The 27,660-nt window shown below is 37.9% G+C and overlaps 1 protein-coding gene across 1 annotated transcript in view; it reads left to right on the forward strand.

The window, feature by feature from the left end:
- EYA3 (EYA transcriptional coactivator and phosphatase 3) overlaps positions 1 to 27,660 on the forward strand; it is a gene marked incomplete in the record, with an annotated part of 89,910 nt that overhangs the window by 41,975 nt on the left and 20,275 nt on the right. Inside the window, 6 exon segments of the mRNA XM_045164637.1 lie at positions 8,061 to 8,198; positions 14,581 to 14,666; positions 17,108 to 17,291; positions 20,440 to 20,579; positions 24,655 to 24,738; positions 25,944 to 26,033. Coding sequence (XP_045020572.1) covers positions 8,061 to 8,198; positions 14,581 to 14,666; positions 17,108 to 17,291; positions 20,440 to 20,579; positions 24,655 to 24,738; positions 25,944 to 26,033 — 722 coding nt within the window.

Consider the following 27,660-nt stretch of genomic DNA (forward strand, 5'->3'; position numbering starts at 1 on the left):
TTTTGTACAGCCTTATCTTGTGCATAGAGAGTTTTGTTCTTTGGTTTTAGGTATCTTGGACTGAACTATAAATTAGAATGATTTACTAGAAGTCAATGTGAGGTTCTTTGAGCACTTAATATCTGCTGATTTTTCAGTGCGTGTACTGATAGATATGTTCAGTGTGGTTTAGTGCTGCTTTGCTAGAACTGATGTCAGGAAATTGAAAGAATACTGTATTTTTAAAAAAATATTCAGTATGTTAATAAAAATATAACTTGGTAGCCTTTATTGCAACTAGCTGGGAATTAGAAAATCTTTCTAAGAGATTGCCACAGATTCTGGGTGTTGTTTGCTTTTGGTTTTGACATTCCTACTTTTCCTGGCCTATTTGGCTACTCTTCTATGGTAGTTACAACTTTCTTACTTTGAGACTTGTTAGCATTCCTTGGTTCTTGATAACTACTAGAAACAAAAATTGGGAGTTCTGTTTAATGGTAGTGGTAGCTGATAACTTCGTGAAAGAAAAGAAACAGAAATGCTCTTGTTTTCCTGTTTGTATACCCACGCCTCAGTGCCTGTCAGTATCAGCAAGGATACTAAAATCTTATGTTGCTGACATATTTAACCAGCCAAGACTGAGCAGTCCTTTCAGATGCAGAACTCTCCCTGAATATGCTTGTGTTTATTTCTTTTTGTATATATTAAAGCTAATTTACCAGCAGCTGCCTAATATCAACAATAGGCTAGCAAGTATAAAGTATTTCTTTTTTTTTTTTACTCTCTGTTTTGATTTAAATTCTTTATTGGAAAGCCAAAAGCCCTTTATGACATTGTTGAACAACTGTTTATTCCTGCTGTTCAGTGTTAGGTAAAATTCTTGTTATATCTCTAAACTCAGATTATGGAATACATAGCACAGTGCCATGTGCATGTAGGTTCTAGATATTATGGTATCTTCTGTAATCACTGCATTTCCCTCATATTAAGGAAAGAAAATTTTGTAAAGTAGATCCCTGTTAAAAACTTGAAGGAGACAGTATTTTATAAAGAAATACTGGTTATAATAGGCTCTTTTATTAATCTGTTTCTGTTTAATAATCGGGATGAAGGAAACTTGTTTCTTAAATTCTTATCAGTAGTTCAGAGAGAACTGTTCATTAGCTTAATTTGCCTTTGAATGATAGGTATGGCATATCCTCAAATTTCATAAAGGAAATTTCAAAGAAATACTTGTAATACTTTTTATGTGTATGTGTGTGATAACTTTAAGTGACTGTATTTTTTAAAGATATTTTCTTATGTTTTACCACATGGCTTTTTTTGTTTTATATCACTCAGATATAAAACACTCCATTTCTTCCTGTATAGCAGAGGGCATTATATCCAATATCTTATAATAACTTGTGGTGGTGGTGGTGTAATTGCTAAGTTGTGTCCAACTCTTACTACTCTATGGTCTGTAGCCTGCCAGGCTCCTCCGTGCGTGGGATTTCCCAGGCAAGAATACTGGAGTGGGTTGCCATTTCTTCTCCAGGGGATCTTTCCAGCCCAGGGATTGAACCCAGGTCTCCTGCATTGCAGGCGGATTCTTTACTGACTGAGCCACCAGGGAAGCAAAAAAACTGAATCACTATGCTATACACTTGAAACTAGCATATATAGTAAATCAGCTACCCTTCGGTTAAAAAAAAACAAAAAAAACTCTCCATTCCTTTTCTTGTGAAAAAGTGAAGTGCAAGTTGCTCTTCACTTATGTCATTCACTCTTCATTCTTATGTCAGACTCTTTGCAACCCCATGGACTATACAGTAGATGGAATTCTCCAGGCCAGAACACTGGAATGGGTAGTCTTTTCCTTCTCCATGGGATTTTCCCAACCCAGGGCTCGAACCCAGGTCTCCCACATTGCAGGAGGATTCTTTGCCATCTGAGCCACAAGGGAAGCCGAAGAATACTGGGGAGTGGGTAGCCTATCCTTTCTCGAGTGGATCTTCCTGACCCAGGAATCAAACCAGGGTGTACTGCATTGCAGGCAGATTCTTTACCAACTGAGCTATCAGGAAAGACCTTATTCTTGTGAAGGTTTCAGTAATTTTATTCTCTTACTTTTAGCACTAACACTCAATTAGCTAGTCTGTTTTTTATTTCAGATGTAAACAGAGCTTTAGAAAATCTTATTGTAATAATATGACTTTATATTAATATATTTATGCAATAATAATAATAATCAGTTCAGTCACTCAGTTGTGTCCAACCCTTTGTGACCCCATGGACTACAGCACACCAGGCCTTCTGTCCATCACCAACTCCCGGAGTTTAGTCAAACTCATGTCCATTGAGTCGGTGATGGTATCCAACCATCTCATCCTCTGTCTTCCCCTTCTTCTCCTGCCTTCAATCTTTCCCAGCATCAGGGTCTTTTCCAGTGAGTCAGTTCTTTGCATCACGTGGCCAAAGTATTGGAGTTTCAGCTTCAGCATCAGTCCTTCCAATGAATATTCAGGACTGATTTCCTTTAGGATGGACTGGTTGGATCTCCTTGCAGTCCAAGGGACTCTCAAGAGTCTTCTCCAACACCACACACAGTTCAAAAGCATCAATTCTTCGGCACTCAGCTTTCTTTATGGTCTGTGTCTCATACATGACTACTGGAAAAACCATAGCTTTGATTAGACAGACCTTTGTTGGCAAAGTAATGTCTCTGCTTTTGAATATGCTATCTAGGTTGGTTATAACTTTCCTTCCAAGGAGTAAGCGTCTTTTAATTTCATGGCTGCAGTCACCATCTGCTGTGATTTTGGAGCCCAAAAAAATAAAGTCTGACACTGTTTCCACTGTTTCCCCATCTATTTCCCATGAAGTGATGGGACCAGATGCCATGATCTTAGTAAGTTATTGAATAATCAGGGTGACAATATACAGCCTTGACGTACTCTTCTCCCTATTTGGAACCAGTTTGTTGTTCCATGTCCAGTTCTAACTGTTGCTTCTTGACCTGCATACAGATTTCTCAGGAGGCAGGTCAGGTGGTCTGGTATTCCCATCTCTTGAAGAATTCTCCACAGTTTGTTGTGATCCACACAGTCAAAGGCTTTGGCATAGTCAGTAAAGCAGAAATAGATGTTTTTCTGGCTCTCTTGCTTTTTCAGTGATCGAGCGGATGTTCGCAATTTGATCTCTGGTTCCTCTGCCTTCTCTAAAACCAGCTTGAACATCTGGAAGTTCACATACTGTAGAAGCCTGGCTTGGAGAATTTTGAACATTACTTTGCTAGTGTGTGAGATGAGTGCAGTTGTGTGGTGGTTTGAGCTTTCTTTGGCATTGCCGTTGAAATAATAACGAGTGCTTACTGTGCCAAGCAATATGCTGAGAATAAGTACTTCACACTTTACATTATTTTCTTATTTAATCCAAACCAACCATCATAAAAAGTAAGTGGTAGCATTATCCCTGGTTATAGATGAGGAAACACATTTAGAAGGATTCAGTGACTAACCTGTAAATGCCTTGGATTAGAATTGCACCACAGTCTGTTTAAATCCAGAAGTGCTCATAAATTTAGGTCTGTATGAAAAAGTTAATATTAGAGTTGAGATGAAATTAAAGTTTCCTCCTTTTAAAGAAATGAGAAAAGACAAAGGAAATCTAGGAAGCCCATATTATGACAGATATTTAAAAGTAAAGGAATAGTAGTCATCTTTTCACAGCTATATAGAAATGATGAGATGCCAGAATAAGGATTTGAGGTTTAACTTCCAGTGATCTGATTGAATATGTGTGAGAGAAAGGGTACTTATTTGTTTTTAGGAGCTCACAAAAGATTGGCTTAACCTCCATTGTTCTGCTTTCTTTTAAAAGAGGTTTAATATGAGATAGAGAGAGAGAGAGAGAGAGAGAGAGAGAACTGGGACCCAAGCTCTGATGGAGCAAGGGTGTTTTATTCAACATTGTGTGAGTATTTATACTGTCTTACAAGGTAGCTATTTTCAGTGGAGATAAAATCAAAACTTACAAGTTATCAAGGAAACATGAGGTCATCCATATGAAAGAGAAAGGGTTGTAAATAATTACTTTTACCGTATGGTCCATAAAAAGGAAGAGGGTCATAAATAGTTACTTATCAGCGTGTATGGAAAAATGAACGAAGGAAATGCATGCATTCCTAAGCCCCCCGGGAGCAGTTTGCTGCTCCACTTAATTCCTGAATATTCAGAAATTAATAAGGGACAGAGGATTCCTGACAGATCCAAAACAGCACACAGGAAGCCTCCTGTTAAATGCTTCCTGACACTTAGTATCTTGAAAACATAGCTCATTATTAATTGAAAAAAGCAGTATATAAAACTGAAAATACAATATACTAAGCAGTTTTTTAAAATACTAGATAAAGAATAACTTGGAAGAAAAACTGAATGTTAACAGAACAGGCATACAGGTCTGGTCTCAGTTACTGAAGAAGCATGCACAGTCCCACTGTGCACCGGTTTCAGTTAATACAGACCCGCGCAAAAGCGGGAACTGCCTGCATTTTTTTCTATATGATGATACTATGCAATATTTTTCTTTTCACTTTCTGTAGTTTCCCAATTTTCTGTGATATGCATCTACTTATTTTATTATTAACAAAGTACTCAGATTATTTAGTATTTATAATAGCTCATCCTAGTGAGCTATTAAATCAACCAGATATTTTTTCATATGTTTTTTCCTAGCATGTACATGTACTTCAGTTTTTAACCAAACTAATCTCTCTAACCTGGAGAAGGAAACCGCAGCCCATTCCAGTATTCTTGACTGGGAAATCCAATGGACAGAGGAGCCTGGTGGGCTATAGTCCATCAGGTTGCAAAGAGTCGGACACAACTTAGCGACTGAGCTTGCACAGTCTTCTCTAAAAGTCCACTACTCTGACATACGTTACTGCAAAGTGAGGTGCTCAGATTAGTTTGGTTAGTAACTAACCCATAGGGAAGTATTTGGGCTGAGAAACATGAGTAGAGTTAGTGATGAGACCCCACTGTAGGGCAGCAGGAGCATGGCACTCAGAGACAAAAATTCCTTTACCTTTTTTTGATCAGCTATTGCTCTACATCAGGCTCTTGGTGCTTAAATGACTTGAGAAAGTCTGAACTTATGGGCAACAGTGGACTAGGAGTCAGGAAGCCAGGATTTTATTTCTTTGATGTTGGCAGTAGTGCTCTACAGTCAGACTGTTTGGTGGTCATGCTGCTTGTTACTTGAAATTCTAAGAAGAGCGCTTTTAAAGGAAGGGCTTAAAGAGTAGGGCTACAGTGATGCCGGATGGAGAAGGCAGTGGCACCCCACTCCAGTACTCTTGCCTGGAAAATCTCATGGACGGAGGAGCCTGGTAGGCTGCAGTCCATGGGGTCGCTAAAAGTCGGACACGACTGAGCGACTTCACTTTGACTTTTCGCTTTCATGCATTGGAGAAGGAAATGGCCGCCCACTCCAGTAGGCTGGAGAATCTTCTTACCTGGAGAATCCCAGGGACAGAGGAGCCTGGTAGGAGGCCGTCTATGGGGTCGCACAGAGTTGGACGTGACTGAAGCGACTTAGCAGCAGCAGCAGTGATGCCGGAAGCAGTGTCCATGTTGTCTTTTAGTCCTTTATTCTTTATAAAACAGTATTAAATATTCTTCATGTTTATACTTCATTTTTCTGGCCCAGAACATTCAAAACTAGCTATTTCCTCTAACTTGTCTTGGACATTTTGCTCTAATTTTTGACTTTATAAGAAAGACCAATTTATAGAAATTATACATTTTGAAACTTTTTAAGAATACATACTAAATAATGAGACTAGCAAAACCCTCTCAGTTAATATTATTCTTATTAGTAAGATAGTATTTTAGTACAGTGTAATAATAAACATGTTCAGAAATCCAGCACCCCAGGTTCAGAACCTATTTAGGAAAAAAAAAATTGATTACAATAAATCTGAACGTTATTGTGACACTGGAATGGCAAGTTGTTTCTAAAAACTGTGCTAGTCAGTCACCAAGAGTCTTAGCCCTGATATTCAAATTTCACATCATGAATGTTTAAAAAACTACATTCTGAAATGTTATTTATTGTTAAATGTCAACCATAGCAAGGACTTTAGCTGTGGCTTACCTGGACAAGACTTAAAATCATCATGAACTAAGTAAGGAGGGGGACGGCCCTTCTAATTCATGCTAAGATGTTGGTGTTTCTTAATCTCTTCAAATAAGTTATTTGCTGTGTTTAATAGGTGAGAAAAGACTATGACTTTTTAATGCTTTAAGGGTTTGATAAATTAGGAGTTTGGGATTAACATATACACACTACAATGTATAAAATAGGTAAACAACAAGAACCTGTACTGTATAGCACAGGAAACTATACTTAATATTTTATAATAACCTATAATGGAAAAGAATCTGTGTGTGTGTGTGTATGTATATATACATGTATATATGAATCACTTTGTCATACAGCAGAAACTAGCACAACATTTTAACTGTACTTCAATTAAAAAAAAATAGTTTGAGACAAGGCAGTTACCATGTTCCATTGTCAACCTTTTAAGATTTTCACATCTCCTTTTACTGTTCTTACATTTACTTATCAACAGATTTTATAGATCTGAGTTACACTAAGATATCTGAATGCCCTGGTGAAACAGAGGTCTTTACTATCAAAGCATTATATATTTATAAATTTCTTACGAGATTAAGAGTATGTGAAATAAGGTAATACTGAATTTGAAGCTGTGGCTGACCTTCATCCTGATTTCCTACCTGGAACGTGTTTCATCAATGAATCTTCTTGGACCCAATTATCAGCTTCAACTATATTGATCTGGTAGCCATAACTATTCAGAGCACAGTGAGGTTTTTCATAGACTTTTGCGTGGCCAAAATTATGACAGAAACAATTCATGCATAAAGGATATCCTGAGACTCTCATGTAGAAGCATGCTTTTCTTACAGTTTCCTAGTTTAATGCAGATGAAAAAGGAGATACGGCCAGAAACAGAAGATTGTCAAGAAGTGACAGATCACAGAGAAAAGGCGAAGCAATACAAGAACCTTCAAATCATAGAACTGTAATTGAGTTCTCCTTAGTACTAAGCAGATGTTTTGACATATTGCAGTAGTCTCTGGGGATGTTTCTGTAATGTACATAGCACAGCACAGAAGTGCTCTTGGAAACAATAATTCTGAAAAAAGGTATGTTCCCCCTGCTAAGAAGATAGGAAAGGGTATGAATATATTTTTAAAAGATTGCCACCTAGGAGCATTGTGATAAAAAAAAAAAAAGTGAATAGCTGTGATATCTGTTAGTGTGAGGTGGATTTTTATGTTCTGACAGGGAGATGTGTCTCTCAGATATTGCGTGGACGAGCAAATTATGAACAGCAGGTAACATCCCATTTTTATTAAAAAGGAAAAACAAGATTGTAAACAGAAGAAATCTTAGTGGCTCTTATGCAAACTGAATAGTGGTTAAGTTTGGATGATGGGATTATATGTGACTTTATTTTTTCTAAAAATTAGGAATTACATATTTCTGTTAATGTTTTTAATTTATGAAAGTAAGCAGGTATATCTTTCCTAATCAGAAGAAACAAAGGTAACAAAATAACCAGCTTAAGGAGGCAGAGAAGTATATATACATTTTAGAAAAATATATACTGGTTCTTATTTAATGGGTAAGTGGATTTTAAACGTATGTGGAATATCTCCCACCTTGACAATGCACACAAATGATTTGAATGTCAGACACTCTTTACAACAATGCTTGGGTGTCAGTAGCTCTTTTTCTGACTCCTGATCAATTTCCCCCAACCACTGAGGTGAACTTACATATGTATATTACTATTGGGGTTTTTGATAGGATTTTTATTTCTATGGCCCCACTCCCAATTCTTTGAAATTGTATTTGCTTGTGGTATATTACAAGTGGGAGATTCAGTAATTTTCTCTTACAAGCAAATTTATTATTGTTTTAAGATTTAGATTTTAAACCTACTGGCTGATATGCTCCTCAGTCCCAGTGTATTGTTTGTAATTGGTCCAATTTATCTGATTCAGGTGCATTGTGGCCAGGTATGAAACCTGAAAGTGGTTTAATTCAGACTCCATCTCCAAGTCAACACAGTGTTCTTACCTGCACTACAGGGTTAACCACAAGCCAGCCAAGCCCAGCACATTATTCTTATCCCATTCAAGGTAAACAGGCATGGTTGTGTGTGTTTCATTTTTTTTTAATTATTACTGTTTTTTGTTTTTAATCTACCTGTATCTCCAAACATACTGGGTAATACAGGATATTTGCATTTGTGCATGCTTTTTGTGTTAGACAAACCAGAACTTAGGAGTGAGGTTCATAAGTAGTTTAAGCCTTCGTGAACTGCTTAATAGAATTGAAGATTCCTCTTTTGCATGTTGGTGTCCAGAAAACCTGTCTGATTTTGTTCTAGTCTGTTTTCAGTGACTTCTTGTCCTGTAAATGAGCAGAAGACTGTAGGTTAGAGCTCCGCTGACTTCTTTTCTGTGCAGTGCAAATAGAATGGAACGTGAGATGAGTGCTCTGTAAGGTGTGTGCTGCTTTTCTGCTGTGGTTTTTGTCATACCTCCTCCCCCATTTTGTACTTCTTGGTAAGCATTTTTCTTGCCAAAAAATTCAGTCTTGTTTCTATTTTGTGATGAAAAGCATAGCATTAAAGCTTGAACTCTAAACCTCTCTGCCTTCCCGAATTTTTCTTCTGAAAGGTTAGAATTAAGACAGGACTATTAGGAATGAAGACAAAGAAACTCAAAAGGCACTATGGAGTTAATTCCCTATCCTTTCAAGTCCAATGCAGGGAATTTGTCATAGCTCCAAATAGAGAATTAACGTCCATCAACTTGGCTTCTCATCTGCCTCTTTTCTCCCAGCTTTTAAATATTATTCTTTATAAAATGGTGGTGCTAGAGAGATGAATTAGGACAGCGACAGCTGGTCTGAGGTAAACTTAAGATACACACTTTGAGGATAAAAAATGTTTTTATTTAGATATTAAACAAAATGTTTTGATTTTCGGTGTTAACTGTTTTCAATAAAATGATTAAGAACTACTTTTTCTTGGTCTGTTGGAAACAGAACTGGTTATGTTCCTAAGACCTTACTCTGAGCTACCTCTATCTCTTATTGCTTAGCAAGTCTCCTCTATTCTGAATTATTTTACCATGTCTCCTCTTTTCTTATTTTCCTTTCTTTTTTTTTCCTCCTTTCCCCCTTCTTTCTTTCTAAAATAGGAACAAGCCAGAAGGGAAAAACTTAAGAGCGTGACTTTATCTTCTCCTCTAACCCTCTTCATTTTTATAAAATGTTTCTCTAGATTGGTAGGCTTTGGGATCCAACTATAGGCAAGTCTAGTAGACAGGTCCCTCCTAAACATTTATATCTCTGATGACTACACCTTGGTCATGAAAGAAAACCAAGTTCTCTTCTGTTATATTAATAATCCTCTTCCAAGGTGTAGAACCACCACTCCTGTGTAGTTGTATCTTGAATTTGTGGAACCTGGTAGCTGAGTTTAACTTCTCCCTCCTTGTAAAACAAGAAGAACCACCTTGTGGGGGTCTTTTAAGATCCATTGCTTTAAAAAATAAAAGTCACAAAGCCATTCTGTGACTTAATTTGCCACTATCCTAATTTCTTTACCTTTTAGGACATTTTCTCCCTTTAGATCAGTTAACCCAGTTTCCTCCATTGTGCTAATGATTATTGTTGGTATTTATTAAGTTTGTATTGTATGTTTAGCATTGTTTTAGCAGCAGATAAGTGTTACTCATGTAATCATAACACACCTATGAGGGAAGTATGTCATTAATCTCATTTTACGGATTTGGCACATAAGACACAGTGGATAAGTCAAGGATGTAAGCTGGGCAGTCTGGCCCCAGCACATGAGTGTAATATGTATGATTTTCAGTATTGAAGTCATGGTATCAGTATCAGCTCCCCAAACTGAGAACCTATACTAGCAAGTATTTAAATTCATTTTCCTTCCCTTTTCTGGTTAATCTATTGGCCCTTTACATTCTTCATTAGAGCTTTGACACAGGGTAGAAATTAAGGCAGAAATTAACCATCAAGTTGTCAATTTTTGCTATTTATTCTAGCAAAAAAGAAAAAGTTGGTAGAAAGAAGGTAGTAACAATTGGCTGAAATGAAATATGGATGTTTTGGCACATTTGAGTACCTGAATTCTCCACTATCAGTATCACTCTTCTCACCCCTACTTTTCATTTCCGTTAGCTCGGCTAATGAATGTTATTTAGCTCTCCAGGGCTTCGTCTCCCCCCATTTCCCACCCACTTCCGTGTAACTACCCAGTCACAGCATGGAATAAAAGCAAGGAGCATTGTACTGATTTTTTTTAAGTAATCAAAATGGCAATGTCCCCTCATCCCCTCCAAAAGCTTTCAACAGTTGACTATAGCCCATCTTCCCTGGAGAAATTAGAGAAATTATAGCAAATTCCACTTCTGGCTTGATCAGTTCTGATCAAAACCTTTTGTTTAGTTTCTCCTTCAATGCTCATGAAAACCCTTTGATTAAATAGATTTGGGTTCTTTATATCAACCTTTTCCTAGAGTGTCTGTGACTATGTGGCCAAGTTTCTGGTTATTATCTTGAGTTGAAATGGTTAAAATAATTAAAATTCAAATAGTAAAATGTAGAATTTTCAAAATTAATTTTAACCCAGCCTTGATGTTCAGTGAATGTCTTTGGGCTCGAATAGTGTTGGTGACACATAACAGCCTTCTGTTGACTAGATTTGTTCTGTATTTTAATAGACTCTGTTTTTTATTGATGACAGATGATAGTTATATATCCCCTTCCCTACACGCAGTTTTCCTTATTAATATCTCACATTAGAATGGAATATTTGTTATGATTAATGAACTAATATTGGTACATTATTATTCATTAAATCATAGGTTTATTTAGATTGCCTTAGTTTTTACCTCATGTCCTTTTTCTATTCCAGGATCTCATCCAGGACACCACATTTCATTTGATTGTCATGTTTTTTTAGGCTTCTCTTGACTGCAGGTTTTCACACTTCACTTGTTTTTGATAACCTTGACATACTATTATTCATAAATCCCATGAGTATTTATTGAGCGTCACTTATTACAGACCAGGCATTTTGCTAGATGTTGGAGGTAATGAATAAAATAGCAAGATTCTGCCTTCATGGAGCTTACGAACTAGGAGGGGAGGCAGAGAACAAAGAAGTAAAGGGAGAAATAAATTTTGAAAAGTGCTCTGAAAGGAGAAAAGAACTGGCTGTTGTGATTGGGAAGACAAGAAAGGAGTTCGTTCTAATAGAGGAGTCAGAGTCTCTGTGGATGTAGACATGCTGAGCGGGAACCATCAAGCTGGAGGGCAAGAGGGACAGGCCAAGGAGAACAATCCAGGCAGCGAGAGCGACATTGCAGAGGTCCTCAAGTGAGAAAGAGGGTCTTGTTTTCAGTAACTCGAAAGCTGGGGTGAGCAAGGGTGGTGGAGAGACATATATAAAATTAGTGAGGTGGGCAGGAACTAAATCTTGCACCAACTTCTATGTGCCATTAACCCTGGGGTTGCCCTCCAGCTGTGGGATAATGTCACATAACTGTGCCCCTCACAGTTCTGTAACCACAGCCTTCTCATTAAAGCTGACTGTGTATCCTGACTGTTGCAGGTGGACCTTGAGTGGGGCATGGTTCTCAGAAGCTTATCTTCCTATGATTTCACAGTTTCATTGTCAAAACAAGAGTGGAAACTATCCAAAAGCAGTTGGCCATCCCATTGGCACTTGGGGAGCTAATAGTCTTTAGATATGTATATCAATAGGAGTTACCACTTGAGTTTTAAATGATCCTTGAAATTTATTCTTTAAGTCAGCAGTTGAATTTGTTGTTGTTGAGACCTACATATATATTTCTGTGGGATGATCAGTGCTTTTTTTTTTTTTTTTTCCTGAGGTGCCTGACTTTTTGTCATAGTGCAAGAGGTAGGGCATGTAGTGATTGTGTATATTTTAAGGTGAGTTTAGCTTGAGTTCACTGCTGGTTACAAGAACTAAATAAATATTGCTTAATTGTTATCTGACTTCTATCACTAGAATTTAAATAACATGAGGGCAGGCATTGTCTTCACTCCTCTATGCCCAGTGACTGAAACAGTTTCTGGGCACACAATACACCCTGGTTTGATGAACACATGAGTAAATGAATGACAGTTTAGGAATGATTTGATTGAGATGAGGAAAGAACTGTTATTAAGTCCTGTAAACTTTCTAGGTTAGCAGGCCAACATTTTCTGTAATGGAAGCCACTATTGCTGAGAGGAATTTGTGATGTTTAGTACTGTACTTGTTAAAAACTTGATATCAGCAACTAGCTAATCAAGACATTAAACTTCCTGTCATGGATAATTAGAGTGTGTGGCCAGTTGTTTTTTAGGTCTACCTTTTTACCTCCAGTAAGCGATCTGAAAATTGTTAAATTTATAAAACTACCTTGTCAGAATACCTTTTTCCCTGTATGTGTGTAGGGATCAGATATGAATAAGTTGAACCTCTAACCATTTATAAATTATTAAGAAGGTAGAACAGAATTAAAGGTAAATAGGAGGAAGAGATATAGAAGGAAATGGCAACCCACTCCAGTACTCTCGCCTGGAAAATCCCATGGGCGGAGGAGCCTGGTAGGCTGCAGTCCATGGGGTCACGAAGAGTCGGACACGACTGAGTGACTTCACTTTCACTTTCCACTTTCATGCATTGGAGAAGGAAATGGCAACTCACTCCAGTGTTCTTGCCTGGAGAATCCCAGGGACGGGGGACCCTGGTGGGTTGCCGTCTATGGGGTCGCACAGAATCAGACATGACTGAAGTGACTTAGCAGCAGCAGGAGGAACAGAGGAGTATATGCTAGGACTAGAGCTAAAGAAAAATTGATCTAGAAACAAACTTTGCTGAAAGAGATAACCTTGAGAGATTAAGTAAATTCTTCATTTTCTTCCCTACATCAAATCACCTATGTTCAGCCAACAGGCCTGCCTAGCATAATGTACTAGTAATAGAATCTGGAATGTACCCAAAATTCTTTTCCTTCAAGAATAATTTAAAAGCTACTTACAGAATCATCTAGCTTATATACAGTAATTTCTTAGGACTTCCCCTTAGGAAGAAAAATATTGATGGGAAGAAAATATTATCTATAAGACTATAAAATCTGTTTCATTTAGTTGTTGGGTTTAAGAAAGTAAATAATCCTTTCATTTACCTGAGGGAGGGAGTACCATAGAAAAGGAAATGTCCCTGAGTAGTGAGGAAATCTGATCCCTAACTCAGGAAGGAAAGGGCAGTGAATGAAGAATTGGGAGATCCCAATTATCGTTTGGCTATTTACCTTTAACTTCGTGACTGTGGACAAATGAACTCCTCTTTGTCCCAAATCTTCTGAAGCTACTGTTGCATCAGTAGCTGTTCCTTATGTCTAACTTGCTTCAGTCTCTTCTAGACTTTAAGCAGAGTAGCCTTGGGGAAAGGGATAAAAATTCCCTCTGATTTTGACCAGTACTCTCAGGTTTCTGCCACGTTTGTTCACCTGCACTACTGTTAATGGAGATTTTCCTAATACCTTTCCCTCTGAGGACTTCGTCACCAGTGGGATAGGTAGTCAGACAGTCTGGTGTGTGTGACGGCAGTAGGAACCAAGTGTAAGTATGTTTATGATGAGTGAAGGAGAAGTTCAAGAGCAGTAAGTGCCTCACAATTTCACTTATATTGTCTGCCTGGAAAAAAAATAATCAATTTGGCAAATGCTAGTCCCTGAGGATTTGATTAAAACGCGGGTGGAATTTGTGATAGAAGGGTGTGAAAAACTTAACCCAAATTCCTTGTCCTGACACAGGCAGCCTAAGTAGCTTAAAATTTTTTACCTGACCAGAATAGTATTGAATACTTTCCGAGTTTTTCCAGGCTCATTGGTGAAATCATTAAATGCCAGAAGATGGTGTTTGTTGGAGCAAGCCCAAACACTTTAGAATTTGGAGAGCTACCTCAGTTGCTCAAAGTAATTGTGTTGCATCAGAAAAGGCATCATTTGGGGCAAGTGACAGTAAATATCACAGTATAGGAATTACATGTGGATTTGCCAGAGCTTTTGTTGTTTTTACTGGTGTCAGTAGGTCACACTGCAGGTGAGTTATTTTGCAGCTGCCAGAGAAGATGGACTGGAATGATTTGGTTTAGCTTCTTATTTCCTTGGTATCATTAGCATGAACCAGGGCATTGTGTTGTGTCCTTCTAGGACTTTAGTAGGAATAGTGACTTTGGTAGGAATAGTTGAAGACTCAAGCTAAAACAGGAAAAATGTGTGAACTGCTTTATTTCTAATTAAATCTCAATTAACGTATGGCATGCAAAAGAGCAGAACTGGTATCTAGTATTTATTTCCTTTGCCAGTGTTTCTTATCTCCTTGTCAATCTGTTTACTTAGGACAGAATATATTTTCAATTTCTTCGAGCCTTTCACATAATATCTTTTAACACTTTCAATCTTATAGCTTCAAGCACAAATGCCAGCCTGATACCCACTTCATCTGCTATTGCCAATATTCCAACAGCAGCCGTTTCCAGCATCTCAAACCAGGTATGGTGCTCCTTTTGTTCATCCTACTTGATACGGTTCATCTAACTAGCTCTTCCCTTCTTTTCATTATCAGTTTGCCATTTCTAAGAAGCAACCAGTATGGGCCATGGAGAGACCTTTTCCTGGATGCTCCCAGAGCTAGGACCTAAGATGGTTTCTCAGGCTACTATCCAGTCTCTCTCATTCCTCTGCTAAGACTGAATGATATGATTGTATCTGCTCCCTATTTAGCCACTCATTTCATTGTGAATTCCTTGTGGTCTGGTCTTGATCACTCTTGTGCTAACTTTATGTTTAGATCACTGGTAACATCTTCAGTGTTTTAGAAGTTTTTTGGTTGTGTTGTTATGTTTTTATCTGTTGTTTTCTCTGTAGCAATTAGTATTATCAACCACAGTCTCCATGGATCTTTTCTCCTGGCTGCAGTTAACTATTCTGGTTCACATTTTATGTTTGACTCCTTTTGTATTTGTTCATTCTTCTAGTCCCCAAGTATTTATTGAGTTCCTGCTGTGTACCTGGAACTCTTCAGGTGTCTCTCTCCCTTTCATATCCTGGCCTCGGTCATGGACAGTCTGTATTTAGGTTTCCACATGTTTACTGTTTCATCCCCAGGAATGTTTACACAGTCACAGTGTCCATTTACTACTTCCAAAATGAAGAGTCTAGTCCTGACCTCATGATATCTACAGGCTTCCTGCTGATTGATTGGCTTTTTCCCTTTAATATCCTGTTGTTTCCCTAAGTTAACCATATCTAAAACCAACGTTTCTTTCCACCCTTTTGCTGTTCATTATCTTCCAAAAGGAATGCCACTTTTTCCTACGGTGTCTCAATTCTTGTCACTTATCTACCTGTCAGTGCAGGAGACATAAGAGACACATGTTCGATTCCTGGGTCGGGAAGATCCCCTGGAAGAGGGCATGGCAATCCACTCCAGTATTCTTGCCCGGAGGAGCCTCTCAGGCTACAGTCCATAGGGTCACGAAGAGTTGGAAACGACTGAAGCAACTTAGAATGCACACTATTTTTTAATATACCTACACCTAAAACCAGACCAGTCATCGTCAATTTTTTTTTTTTCCTTACCCAGCCCTGATCCAACCATTCCTGGAATTCTTTCTTGCTTTTCTTTTTTTTTTGGCCACACCACACAGTATATGGATCTCCGACTAGGGATTGAACCATGCCCCCTGCAGTGGAAGCTCAGAGTTTTAACCACTGGACTGCCAGGGAAGTCTCTGCTTTTTCGTTTTTTATCGCTAACTTGTTGCAAGTATTTTTGCCTTATACCCTGCTAGATTTTTAACTCCCTGAGTTCGGCTCGTATGACTTACTCTTTTCTTTAATATTCCTTTGTCCTGTCCATGCACCCCCCACACACCCACACACACACAGAATTGTATTTGACTTATGGTAGATGCTCAGTACTCTTTATAAATAATTGATCTGATCAATTAGCATCTTCCTACTTGTCATCAGTATCAATATCAGTGGAGTTTTTTTAAGGTGTGTTTGAGCTGTGCATCATATCCATTTTTTACAGCTTTTTAAAGGTTTAATTGACATACAGTAAACCACACAGGTTCCAGTGTATGACCTGATAAATTTTGTCATGTGTGTGCCTATGTAACTACCAAAAGTTCCCTTCAAATATTTTGAAATAACTTTATTTTTAAAGAAAATGTGATTTTTTTTTTTTTCTTAAAGAGAGATGTACTCAGGTGTTGGAGAAGGCAATGGCAACCCACTCCAATACTCTTGCCTGGCAAATCCCATGGACGGAGGAGCCCGGTAGGCTGCAGTCCATGGGGTCGCTAGGAATCGGACATGGCTGAGTGACTTCACTTTCACTTTTCACTTTCATGCATTGGAGAAGGAAATGGCAGCCCACTCCAGTGTTCTTGCCTGGAGAATCTGGGCTGCCGTCTCTGGGGTCGCACAGAGTTGGACACGACTGACGCGACTTAGCAGCAGCATACTCAGTTTTTAAACTGGGGAACTATGTAGGATATGTGCTTTTTTTTTCATGCTCATCTGTCCTTAAAAGCACTACCGTCTAGTGCAGTGGTATATAAACTTCTTAAAGTGTAGAATCTTTCCTTCAAAAATTCTATGCAAATATTTATGCAGAAATTCTGTACATAAAGTAGGAGAAAAAGAATAGTATAGTAGAAAATGGACATTGTGTGTACAATGCATGGGATACTTCCCTCTCAGCCTTACCCTAGCATCTCCTCTTTGCTCTTGGGTTTCCACAGAATGCATTTTGAAAATCACTGGCTTAGGTGGAAAACTATATAGGTACGTAAACGAGAAGTCAAGTTAATGTTTTAAGGAAATAATTATGAGACAGAGGGACATGAAAGTCTTTGGTGTTGAAATTCATGTTTTTCTCTTTCTGAGTCTTGTTTTCCTCCCTTATTCCCTTTTACCTACAGGACTATCCCACCTATACCATCCTTGGTCAGAGTCAATACCAAGCTTGCTACCCCAGCTCCAGCTTTGGAGTCACAGGCCAGACTAACAGTGATGCTGAGAACAGCACCTTAGCAGCAGCCACATACCAGACGGAGAAGCCCAGTGTCATGGTACCTGCAGCTGCAGCAGCCAGACTCTCCTCTGGTAAGCTCTGCGGCTCTAAAAACTTTGGCTTAAGGGCATTTCATCCAGCCAGTGATGGTGAAGATTATTTTGTTCTTATCTAAGTCACTGTTACCATGCTCTTGGCTTTCCCTCTCAGGTGAGAGGTATTTTTAACACTGTATCCAGACTGTGATGAGTCATTGGCAGACTGAATATAAAACTTGATGTTGTGAACAGAAAAGGACCAAGAATGAAAATACTTTATTTCTGACTCGCACTCTACCCTCCCCGTAGCTTGTCACAGAGAACTTCAGAATCTTAGCACATTTTGTAATAGCTGGAGAAGTCCAGTTTTAGTCTGTGCATCATTTGGACTTCTGGTTACACCTCAGGGTGGTAGTTCTTAACTTTTTCTATGTCATGGATCCCTTTAAGATTTTGAGAAAAGCTGTGGTCCTTTTTCCCCAAAGAAATACATAGAATTTAACCTACAAATTTAAATTTCTACTTTAGCAATGAATCAGTGAATTATGATGTCCAGATTTTAATATCCTGACATAAAGACTTAAACTTTCAGTAAACATATGCACATACTTTTTATTTATCTCTATTTTTCATGAAAATTTGGTGGTTTGCTGTTACATCCTATAACTTGAAGGAAGACTGTTTATCGTTAACACTGACACATTTTTAAAACCAGTGGTCTGCATCTCCTAAAGCAGTCTTCTATGCATCTTGCCTCTACTGGTCTTCTAACTAGATGGACGTACAGATGGTCACTGCTTCAAACCTGCATAACGTTGAGATCATTCCATGCGTTAATACCTTAGTTTTTAATTCATTTCTCTAAATAGCTTTGTCCTTCATAACAATTTTAACTTTTTAATAATGGAGAATTTCAAACATAGGCAGAAGTTGTCAGAATAGTATAGTGAACCCTTATATATCTGTCATCCAACTTCAACAGTTAACAGCTTACAGGCAATCTTGTTTCAGCTATGTGTGTACAAAGTCACTTCAGTTGTGTCTGACTCTTTGTGACCCTATGGACTATAACCCACCAGGCTCCTCTGTCCATGGGATTCTCTAGGCAAGAATACTGGAGTAGGTTGCCATTCCCTTCTCCAGAGGTCTTCCCGACCCAGGGATCGAACCTGTATGTCTTATATCTCCTGCATTGGCAGGCGGGCTCTTTACCATTAGCATTACCTGGTGACCTCAGTTCAGTTCAGTCACTCAGTCGTGTCCGACTCTGCGACCCCATGAATCACAGCACGCCAGGCCTCTGTGTCCATCACCAACTCCCAGAGTTCACTCAGACTCATGTCCATCAAGTTGGTGATGCCATCCAGCCATCTTATCCTCTGTCGTCCCCTTCTCCTCCTGCCCCCAATCCCTCCGAGCATCAGGGTCTTTTCCAGTGAGTCAACTCTTCACATGAGGTGGCCAAAGTAATGGGAGTTTCAGCTTCAGCATCAGTCCTTGACCTGGTATGTTTCAACTATACTTCTTCTAATTTCCTCCTCAAATTCCAGGTCTCATGTCTCTAAAAGATAAATGCTTGATAACATAACCACAATGCCATTATCCCATATAAAATAATTCAACAATAATTCCTTAATGCCTAAGGGTATTCATATTTCTAGTTTTCTCATAAACGTTAAGAGTCTTGTTTTTGTTTAAAGTCCAAGTAAGGGCTTCCCTTGTGGCTCAGCTAGTAAAGAATCCACCTGTAACACAAGACACCTGGGTTTAATCCCTGGGTTGGGAAAATCCCCTGGAGAAGGGAAAGGCTACCCACTCCAGTATGCTGGCCTGGAGAATTCCATGAACTGTGTAGTCCATGGGATGGCAAAGAGTCAGACATGACTGAGCGACTTTCACTTTCAAGGTCCATACATTGTGATTGGTGGATATATATTCTGTTCTAACCTATAAATTCCCCCATCTCTTTTTATTTCCTGTGTAATTTATTTGTTGAAGAAAGTAGATTGTTTTCTCAGTATCAGTTAAGTTCAGTTCAGTCACTCAGTCCCAACTCTTTGCGACCCCATGAACCCACAGCATGCCAGGCCTCCCTGTCCATCACCAACTCCTGGAGTCCACCCAGACCCATGTCCGTTGTTTCGGTGATGCCATCCAACCATATCGTCCTCTGTCATCCCCTTCTCCTCCTGCCCTCATCAGGGCAGCATCAGGGTCTTTCAAATGAGTCAGCTCTCCACATCAGGTGGCCAAAGTATTGGAGTTTCAGCCTCAACATCAGTCCTTCCAATGAACACCCAGGACTGATCTCCTTTAGGATGGACTGGTTGGATCTTGCAGTCCAAGGGACTCTCAAGAGTCTTTTCCAACACCACAGTTCGAAAGCATCAATTCTTTGGCGCTCAGCTTTCTTTATAGTCCAACTCTCACATCCATACATGACTACTGGAAAAACCATAGCCTTGACTAGATGGACCTTTGTTGACAAGGTAATGCCTCTGCTTTTTAATATGCTGTCTAGGTTGGTCATAACTTTCCTTCCAAGGAGCAAGCGTCTTTTAATTTCATGGCTGCAATCACCATCTGCAGTGATTTTGAAGGCCAGAAAAATAAAGTCAGTATAAATTTCACCAATTAAAAGCTTAGAGGGTAGCTTGCTGCAACCTACTACTTTCTGTATTTTATTTAAACTGGTAAATAGATCTAGGGTGGTGGTTTTCAATTGGAGGTGGTTTTGTGCCTCCTGCTTCCACCCTAAGGCACCCACACCCAGGGATATTTGGCAATGTGTGGAAGCATTTTTGGTTGTCACACTGGGAAGGGGGTGCTACTGGCATCTAATGGGTAGAGGCCAAGGATGCTGCTTAACCAAACATCCTAAAACGTACAGGATGTCCCCTCACAACAAAAATTGTCTGGACCAAAACGTCAGTTGTACCAAGTTGAGAAACTGATTGCAGGCTTAATTTTTTGGGTGGGGCAAAATGACTTCATAGTTAAGTTTTTTCATTGCGGAGGCAGGCATACAAATTCTAGTTATGGCTCTTCGTGCTGTTAGGTCTGAATTTCCAAATTCCTTGAGTAAAGTTTGGTTTCCCAGCCTTTATCCCTGCAACATGATTCTTAAAGGCAGAGAGCCTGCTCTGGTTCTTACAGCCTGTGACCACACTGGCAATAGCAGGGTCTTACTTTTCCTTTTCAGGAGACCCTTCTCCAAGCCCATCTTTGACCCAGACCACACCAAGTAAAGATGCTGATGACCAGTCCAGGAAAAACATGACTGGCAAGAACCGGGGCAAGAGGAAAGCTGACGCCAGCTCTTCCCAGGACAGTGAATTAGAAGTATGGGAAGAAACTCATTTGAGTTACCACCTGCTTTTTTCTTTTCTCTTTTCTTTAAGTTTGTCAAATATATTTCTGAAACTCATGGATATTATGTGGTTCTATGTTGTGTACTGTTTAATTCCTGAGCAGTAGAAAATGAATTGGCCAAGTGTGAAAAGAGAAGTATAAAAACACATTTCTCTATGCCCACATTTTACCATATCACTTTCAGATCCTTTTTACCAACAAATTTGAAAAAGCTTTTTCAAATTTAGGTAGCCAGGTAACTTTTTAAGGGAAAGAACAATCTGTTCTGTATTCCAGAGGAGAACAGAAAGAACATTGCATCATATTCAAAAAGCAAAGGGTATCACAAACAATGTCATACTGTTCTCCATTTCAAAATCTTAGAGTAAAATGACAGAACTGAAGTGCTTTAGCCCAAGTTGCTGTGAAATCTGCAACCAGATCTGGTAACTTGTAAATGAGATAGATTGGCTCTCACTTACTGTGTAAACCCTATAGAAATTTATTATGGATATACATTTGGCTTCATTATTAAAAAGACTAGAAAGCCATACAAAATTCTAATAATAATGGAGTTTTGATACTAATCTTTTTGTTTTCTTTCTTTAATTTTTCTATAATGTGATTGTTTAATGAGAAGAAAAAGCCATATTTAAAAATGAGTCCATTGACATTTGTTCATAAGACATTGGTAAATTGAGGCTATGTTTGGAACCTCTCTTTCCTTTTGTTACTAGGAGGATGGGAGTGGGCTGGGAGAGATAGAAAGAAAATGTAAAGAGCTGATACATTTCATGGGAAAAACTGAGAATTCACTAATTTTTTTAATGTGGTAAATGTGGTAAAGTATATATAAAATTTACCACAAGTGTGCAGTTTTAAGTACATTCACAGTGTTGTTCAGAAGTTTTTCATGATTACAAGCTGTGTACTCATTAAGCAATAACTTCCTGTTCTCCCCTTCTATCAGTCCTTGGTAACCTTTTTTCTACTTTCTGTCACTATAGATTTGCCTGTTTTAGGTATTTCATATAAGTGGCATCATACAAAATCTTTCCTTCTGTGTCAGGCTTATTACTTCCCCTAAGCATAATATTTTCAAGGTTCATCTATTCTGTAGTATGTTTCAGAACTTCATTCCTTTTTATGGCTGAATAACTCCATTGTGTATATATAGGACATTTTGTTTATCCATTCATCTGTGATGGACACTTGGGGGTTTTCCATCTTTGAGCTATTGTGAATAAAGCTGCTATGAACACTGCTGTACTCAAAAATATCACTTTGAGCCCCTCTTTTCAATTATTTTGGGTATAAACCTAGGAGTAGAATTGCTAGACCATATAGTAGTTCTGTGTTCAGCTTTTTGAGGAACCTCCAAAACGTTTTCCAAATGACTACACCATTTTACATTTCTACCAGCTTTATAATAGGGTTCCAGTTGCTTCCCTTTTTTGCTCACTCCATCCTAATGGGTATGAAATGGTGTCTCGTGGTTTTGATTTGCATTTCCTTAATGACTAATAATATTGAGCATCTTTTCATGTGTGAATTGGTCATTTGTCTATTTGATTGGAAGTAATGTCTAAATCCTTTGCCCATTCTTTAAATCAGGGGGTTTTGTTTGTTTTTGAATCTTAGGAGTTCTTTATTCTAGAGTTTAATCCCTTAGCAGATATATGATGTGCAGATATTTTCTGTGCACTGTCTTTTCACTCTCTTGATGGTTTCCTTTGATGATTAACCGTTTTAAATTTTGAAGTTCTGTTTTGATTACTTGTGCTTTTGGTATTATACTTAAGGGTCTAAGGTTATGAAAACACCTATATTTCTTCTAAGCATTTTATTGTTTCAGCTCTTAAGTTTAGGTCCTTGATCCATATTGAGTTAATTTGTACATAGTGTGAAGTAAGGATCTAATTTTATTTTTTTGCACATGGATATTCAGTTCCCTTAGGACCTTATTTTGGAAACAGTTTCCTTTCCCCTTTGTTCATGGTATCCTTGCAGAAATAATAGTAATAATCAATTGACTCTCTCTCTCTCTCTTTATATATATATATATATGGGTTTATTTCTGGACTCTCTCTGTTCCATTGGTCTGTGTGTCTATCTTTATGCTAGTACCACACTATTTTGATTACTGTAGCTTTGTAGTTAGTTTTAATGTCAGGAAATGTGAGTCATCCAACTTTGTTCTTTTTCAAGACTATTTTGGCTCTTTAGGGTCCCTTGAGATTTCGTACAAACTTTAGGTTAGTTTTTCTATCTCTTTAAAAAAGTGTTGGAAAACAATAACAACAACAACAAAAACAGTGTTGTGATTTTGATAGGTATTTAGTATATAAGTCCTGAACTATCAGTTAAATTTATTCCTAAATATTTTATTATTTTTTATGCTTTTGTTTAATTCCATTTAGGATTATTCATTTCAAGCTTATAGAAACATCTGATTTCTGAATTCATTTTAGTAGCTCTCAGTAATTTTTTGTGGGTTCTTAAAGGTTTTCTCTGTGTGAGATCACATCATCTGTGGACAGAGATCATTTTACTTCTTTCTTTCCAGTTTGGGTACCTTTTTTACCCTTTTCTTGGGTATTTCTTTTACCCCTATTCTGGCTAGAATTTCCAGTACCATGTTTGATTAGACTTGATAAAAACAGAGACATACTTCTTTTATTCCTAATCTCAGGGGTAACACTTTCAGTTTTCCACCATTGAGTATGATATTAGCTGTAGGTTTTTCGTATATGACCTTTATCAAGATAAGGAAGTTGCTAGTATATTGAGTGTTTTTATCATGAAAGTGTGCTGAGTTTTGTCAGATGCTTTTTCTACATCAGTTGAGATGACCATGTGGGTTTTTTCCTCTGTTCAGTTAATGCAGTATATTACATTGATTTTTTTTTTTTTTTTTCCCCTACATTGAACCATTCTTACATTCTGGGAACAAATCCCACTTGGTCTTGATGTATATAATTCAATATTCTGCTGAACTTTGTTTGCCACTGTTTTGTTGAGGTTTTTTTTTTTTATCAGTGTTCAGATGAGCAATTGGTCTGTAGTTTTCTTGTCTTTATCTGACTTCAGTATCAGGGAATTGCTGCCTTCACAGAGTGAATTAGGAAGTGTTCCTGCTTATTCAGTTTGGAAGGTCTGAAGGATTGTGTTTGGTAGAATTCACCAGTGAAACCATCTGACCCTGGCCTTTTCTTTTCTTGGGATGTTTTTTGTTATTGATTCAGCCTCCTACCAGTTAAAGGTCTATTCAGATTTTCTTTTCCTTTTTGAATCACATTGTATATTTCTAGGAATTTGTTGTTTCATCTAGATTGTTTATTGGTGTATAACTCTTCATAGTATAAAGGATTATAAAATCTTTTTTATTTCTTCAAAATTGGTATTAATATCCCCACTTTCATTTCTGATTTTATTAATTTATGTCTTCTGTCTTTTTTCTTAGCTAGTCTAACCAGACGTTGTCAATTATATAGATCTCTTCTAAGAACCAACTTTTGGTTTTGTTGATTTTCTCTATTTTTTTTCCTATCTTCTGCTTTTTCCTACCCTTTTCTAACCTTTATTTTTTCCTTCCTTCTACTGGTTTTGTCTAGCAGTGTAAATTGTGCAATTTGGTTATTGATTGAGATCTTTTTTAGGGTATACATTTGGAACTAAAAATTTCCTTTGGGACTTACCTGGTGGTCCAGTGGTTAAAACTCCCTACTTCCAATGCAGGGGGCACAGGTTTGATCCCTGGTTGGTTGGGGGACTAAGATTCCACATGCTGTGCAGTGTGGCCTTAAAAAGAAAAGAAAAAAAAATGCCTTCTTAACTGTTTCCACAGCATCCCATAAATTATGGTACGTTGTTTTTTGGTCTTCATTCCAAGGTATTTTCTAATTTCACTTGTTATTTCTTTTTTATCCATTGGTTGTTTAAGATTATATTAATTTTTACATATGTGTGAATTTCCCAGTTTTTCTTCTGTTATTGATTACTTGTTTCATTCTACTATGATTTAAAAAGATGCTCACTCATTTTTTAAAATATTTCCCTCATTCAGCGGGTATTTCTGTGGGACTTAGATGAAACCATCATCATCTTCCACTCCCTTCTTACTGGATCCTATGCCCAGAAGTATGGAAAGGTAATTTGAGTCTTTCTTCCTTTGTTATAACTTTCCCTCTCTATGCGTGCAGGTAACCAAGATCACTGTCTCTGTTATCTCCGTCTTACCTATTGACCTTTCACTTTTCACATAGAACTTCGCCTGGTGGCTTATAGCAGGCAGACTACATGGTCAGGCAGAGTTTATAAAGCTGGGAACTAGACCTCGGACTAGTACTGAAAGCTGAAGTTGGTGGAGGGTGGTAAAGACTAAGTATGGGACTGAACTCAAAACAGAGTGGAGTCTCAGGATTACGTGCTCCAAAGACTGATCTGTTATCCCTTCCATCACATGCGACAGTCCAAACTGAGCATTTCATTTAGCTGAGAATCTGCGAGATCTGTACATTTAAAATATTAAATAACTTTCTAAAACAGATTGTATAGCTTCTTAAATGAAAATGTACTGAGCAGAATTTAAGTTTAATCATCAGTAGTAAAGTCAGTTTTGATAGAGGAATGAGCTGTTTTTGAGGTATTGTTGGTATATTTCTATACTAAATTACCTCCAGATTCCTATTTTTTTTTTTTAGTTTCTGTGAATAAATTTTATAAAAACATCTGCCTCATTTACCATCCTACTTTATCTACTCCTAATTATTTCTTATTGTCACTATTTGTTTCTATTAGAAGTATTTTCCATAGGCTTTTAGTATCTAGGCTGGTAAACTAACATAAGCTTATATACTCTATAACAAGACTGGTTATGAAAGTATACAAAATAAGATCATACCACCTCTAAGTGAAGGTCTGATAGTTCCTTTTAAAGCTTTGTGCATTGGTTTTCCTACAAATATTTCTTTACTGATTTCCTGGTTGTTTAGATTGTCAGATTACTGACTTCCAGCGTTATACTGTGTGTGTGTGTGTGTGTGTGTGTGTGTGTGTAAGATAATGAGTATTACAATAGCAATATTTTAGCAATAATTAGAATTTCTGCTGAAGCAGGGAATTTTTCCACAATTTGTTGTTGTTTTTTTTTAAGTGGATTAAAGTCCTGAAATTTTTAACTTTGCACAATCTAAGCTTCTTACACCTGTGAAAGAAATTGCATCAGTAATAGTGAGAAGCACCGTTGTGGGCCAGTGTTGTTTTGGCCTTGACCTCAAATAATTCTGAAACATTTAGAGGTAAGAACTGGTGCTGTAAGTGCCAAGTCAAACAAATCCTCTTATTGCCTTTCAGGACCCAACAGTAGTGATTGGCTCAGGTTTAACAATGGAAGAAATGATTTTTGAAGTGGCTGACACACATCTATTTTTCAATGACCTAGAGGTATGCATTTTAAATTTTTTCTGTACTTCAGTGAAACACTTTGTTCCATAACTTATTTATTGAGTGTGATTTTTGCATTTAGAGGAAGTGTGGTTAAACAGGGTAGGTATGGTGAGGCCAGCTGGGCACTTAGGTATACATAGTCTTGAAGAAATAGTTCCTTGGTTAGGTCAGCACAGTCTTGTTTCTGGGCTTCAGTTTTATTGGCTCAAAAATTTGATTTTGTTAGCGTATTTGGAAGTGATCTAGCTCTAGGGGCAGTACATCCCATCAGGTAAAGCACTGATACATAAACCAATATTCTAATTTACTCATCTATATTAAATAATATATAGAAGGTGGCATCGGTTGTACTCTTAATTATATTTTGACTGTTCTTCAGTTTTACCTTCTTAAAAGATAGTCTCTTGATTTGTCAGATCTGTAGAGGGCTACTCTTAACTTGTTGTATTTTGTACCTGCTTATTGTCCATGTATAGGTAAGCCGTGAAGTCCAGATCATTTTATATTTAGGTGGAGGGAAACCTGGAAACACTGAGAGCTTCTTGGTTAATTGTTTTGTTTGACATTTGAGTTCATCTTTGAGGTAAACATGGTGTAGTGGAGAGAGCACAGGACCGGGAGTCAGAGGACCAGACTCGAGTACCAAGTTAGGAAAGTTATCTCCCCATTCTGGGCCTCAGTTAAGCAGTTATCCTACACAAGGAACTAGTAACAGTTGTTCTGTTTGAAGATGAGAATGCCTTGCCAAGACACTGGGGTGGGAAGGAGCAGATTTGTCACTTAATGTCCTTTTGAATTTTGAACTCTGTACGACGTGTATTACCTACTTTTTTAAATAGTGGAAATTTTAAAGTAAAATAAACACAAAGTAATCCTCTCTCTTTTCAAACACAGTCTAGTTCTACTCAGCAATTCTCCAACAAGTTAAGTTAGTAGGGCTCTAAACTCCAGTACTTTTATGTAAGCTCCACAGTGCTTTAATCTTCCATCAACTTCACATGTTGATAAATTGGAACATTATAGTTTTTATTCAGCAAACATTTATTGAAAACCTAGTATGTGCCAGTAATTGTTGCCAAATTGTATTTGTAATGATTTTCTAGACATAGTCCTCACTCAGGACTGAAAGTTCTGTGAAGAATTTGACCTGAATGTGTTCCTGCCCCCCAGGTCAGTGGTTCTCAACTTTAGGGGGCATAAGAATCACCTGGGGAGCTTGTTAAAAATGAAGACTCTAGGACTTCACTCACAGAAATTCTATTCAAAAATATGCATTTTAAAAAATCTTCCCCAGAGGATTCTGATGCAGGTGGACACCATGGCACCGCCCTAGGTGGTGTCAGAGGAATACATCTGTCAGTTAGGCAGTGGGTGGTATTTTACCTCAGTAGTAGTGTGGGCTTAAAGAACCCGTGGATTCAAATCGAAAGACCTAAGCTCCTTCTAGTTTCTTTCTACCACTCACTAGTTTTATGACCTTGGGCCAATCATTTTATCTCACTTTTAGAATATGAGGAGATTGACTTAGGTGACCTCTTCTAATTCTAAGTTTGAATTTACAAATTTCTATTTCAGTCATTCTCAGTTTTGATACTGCACACACTCTACCAGCATCTTTTTTGTC

The sequence above is a fragment of the Bubalus bubalis genome, chromosome 2 (assembly GCF_019923935.1).
Source record: "Bubalus bubalis isolate 160015118507 breed Murrah chromosome 2, NDDB_SH_1, whole genome shotgun sequence".
Lineage (NCBI taxonomy): Eukaryota > Metazoa > Chordata > Mammalia > Artiodactyla > Bovidae > Bubalus > Bubalus bubalis.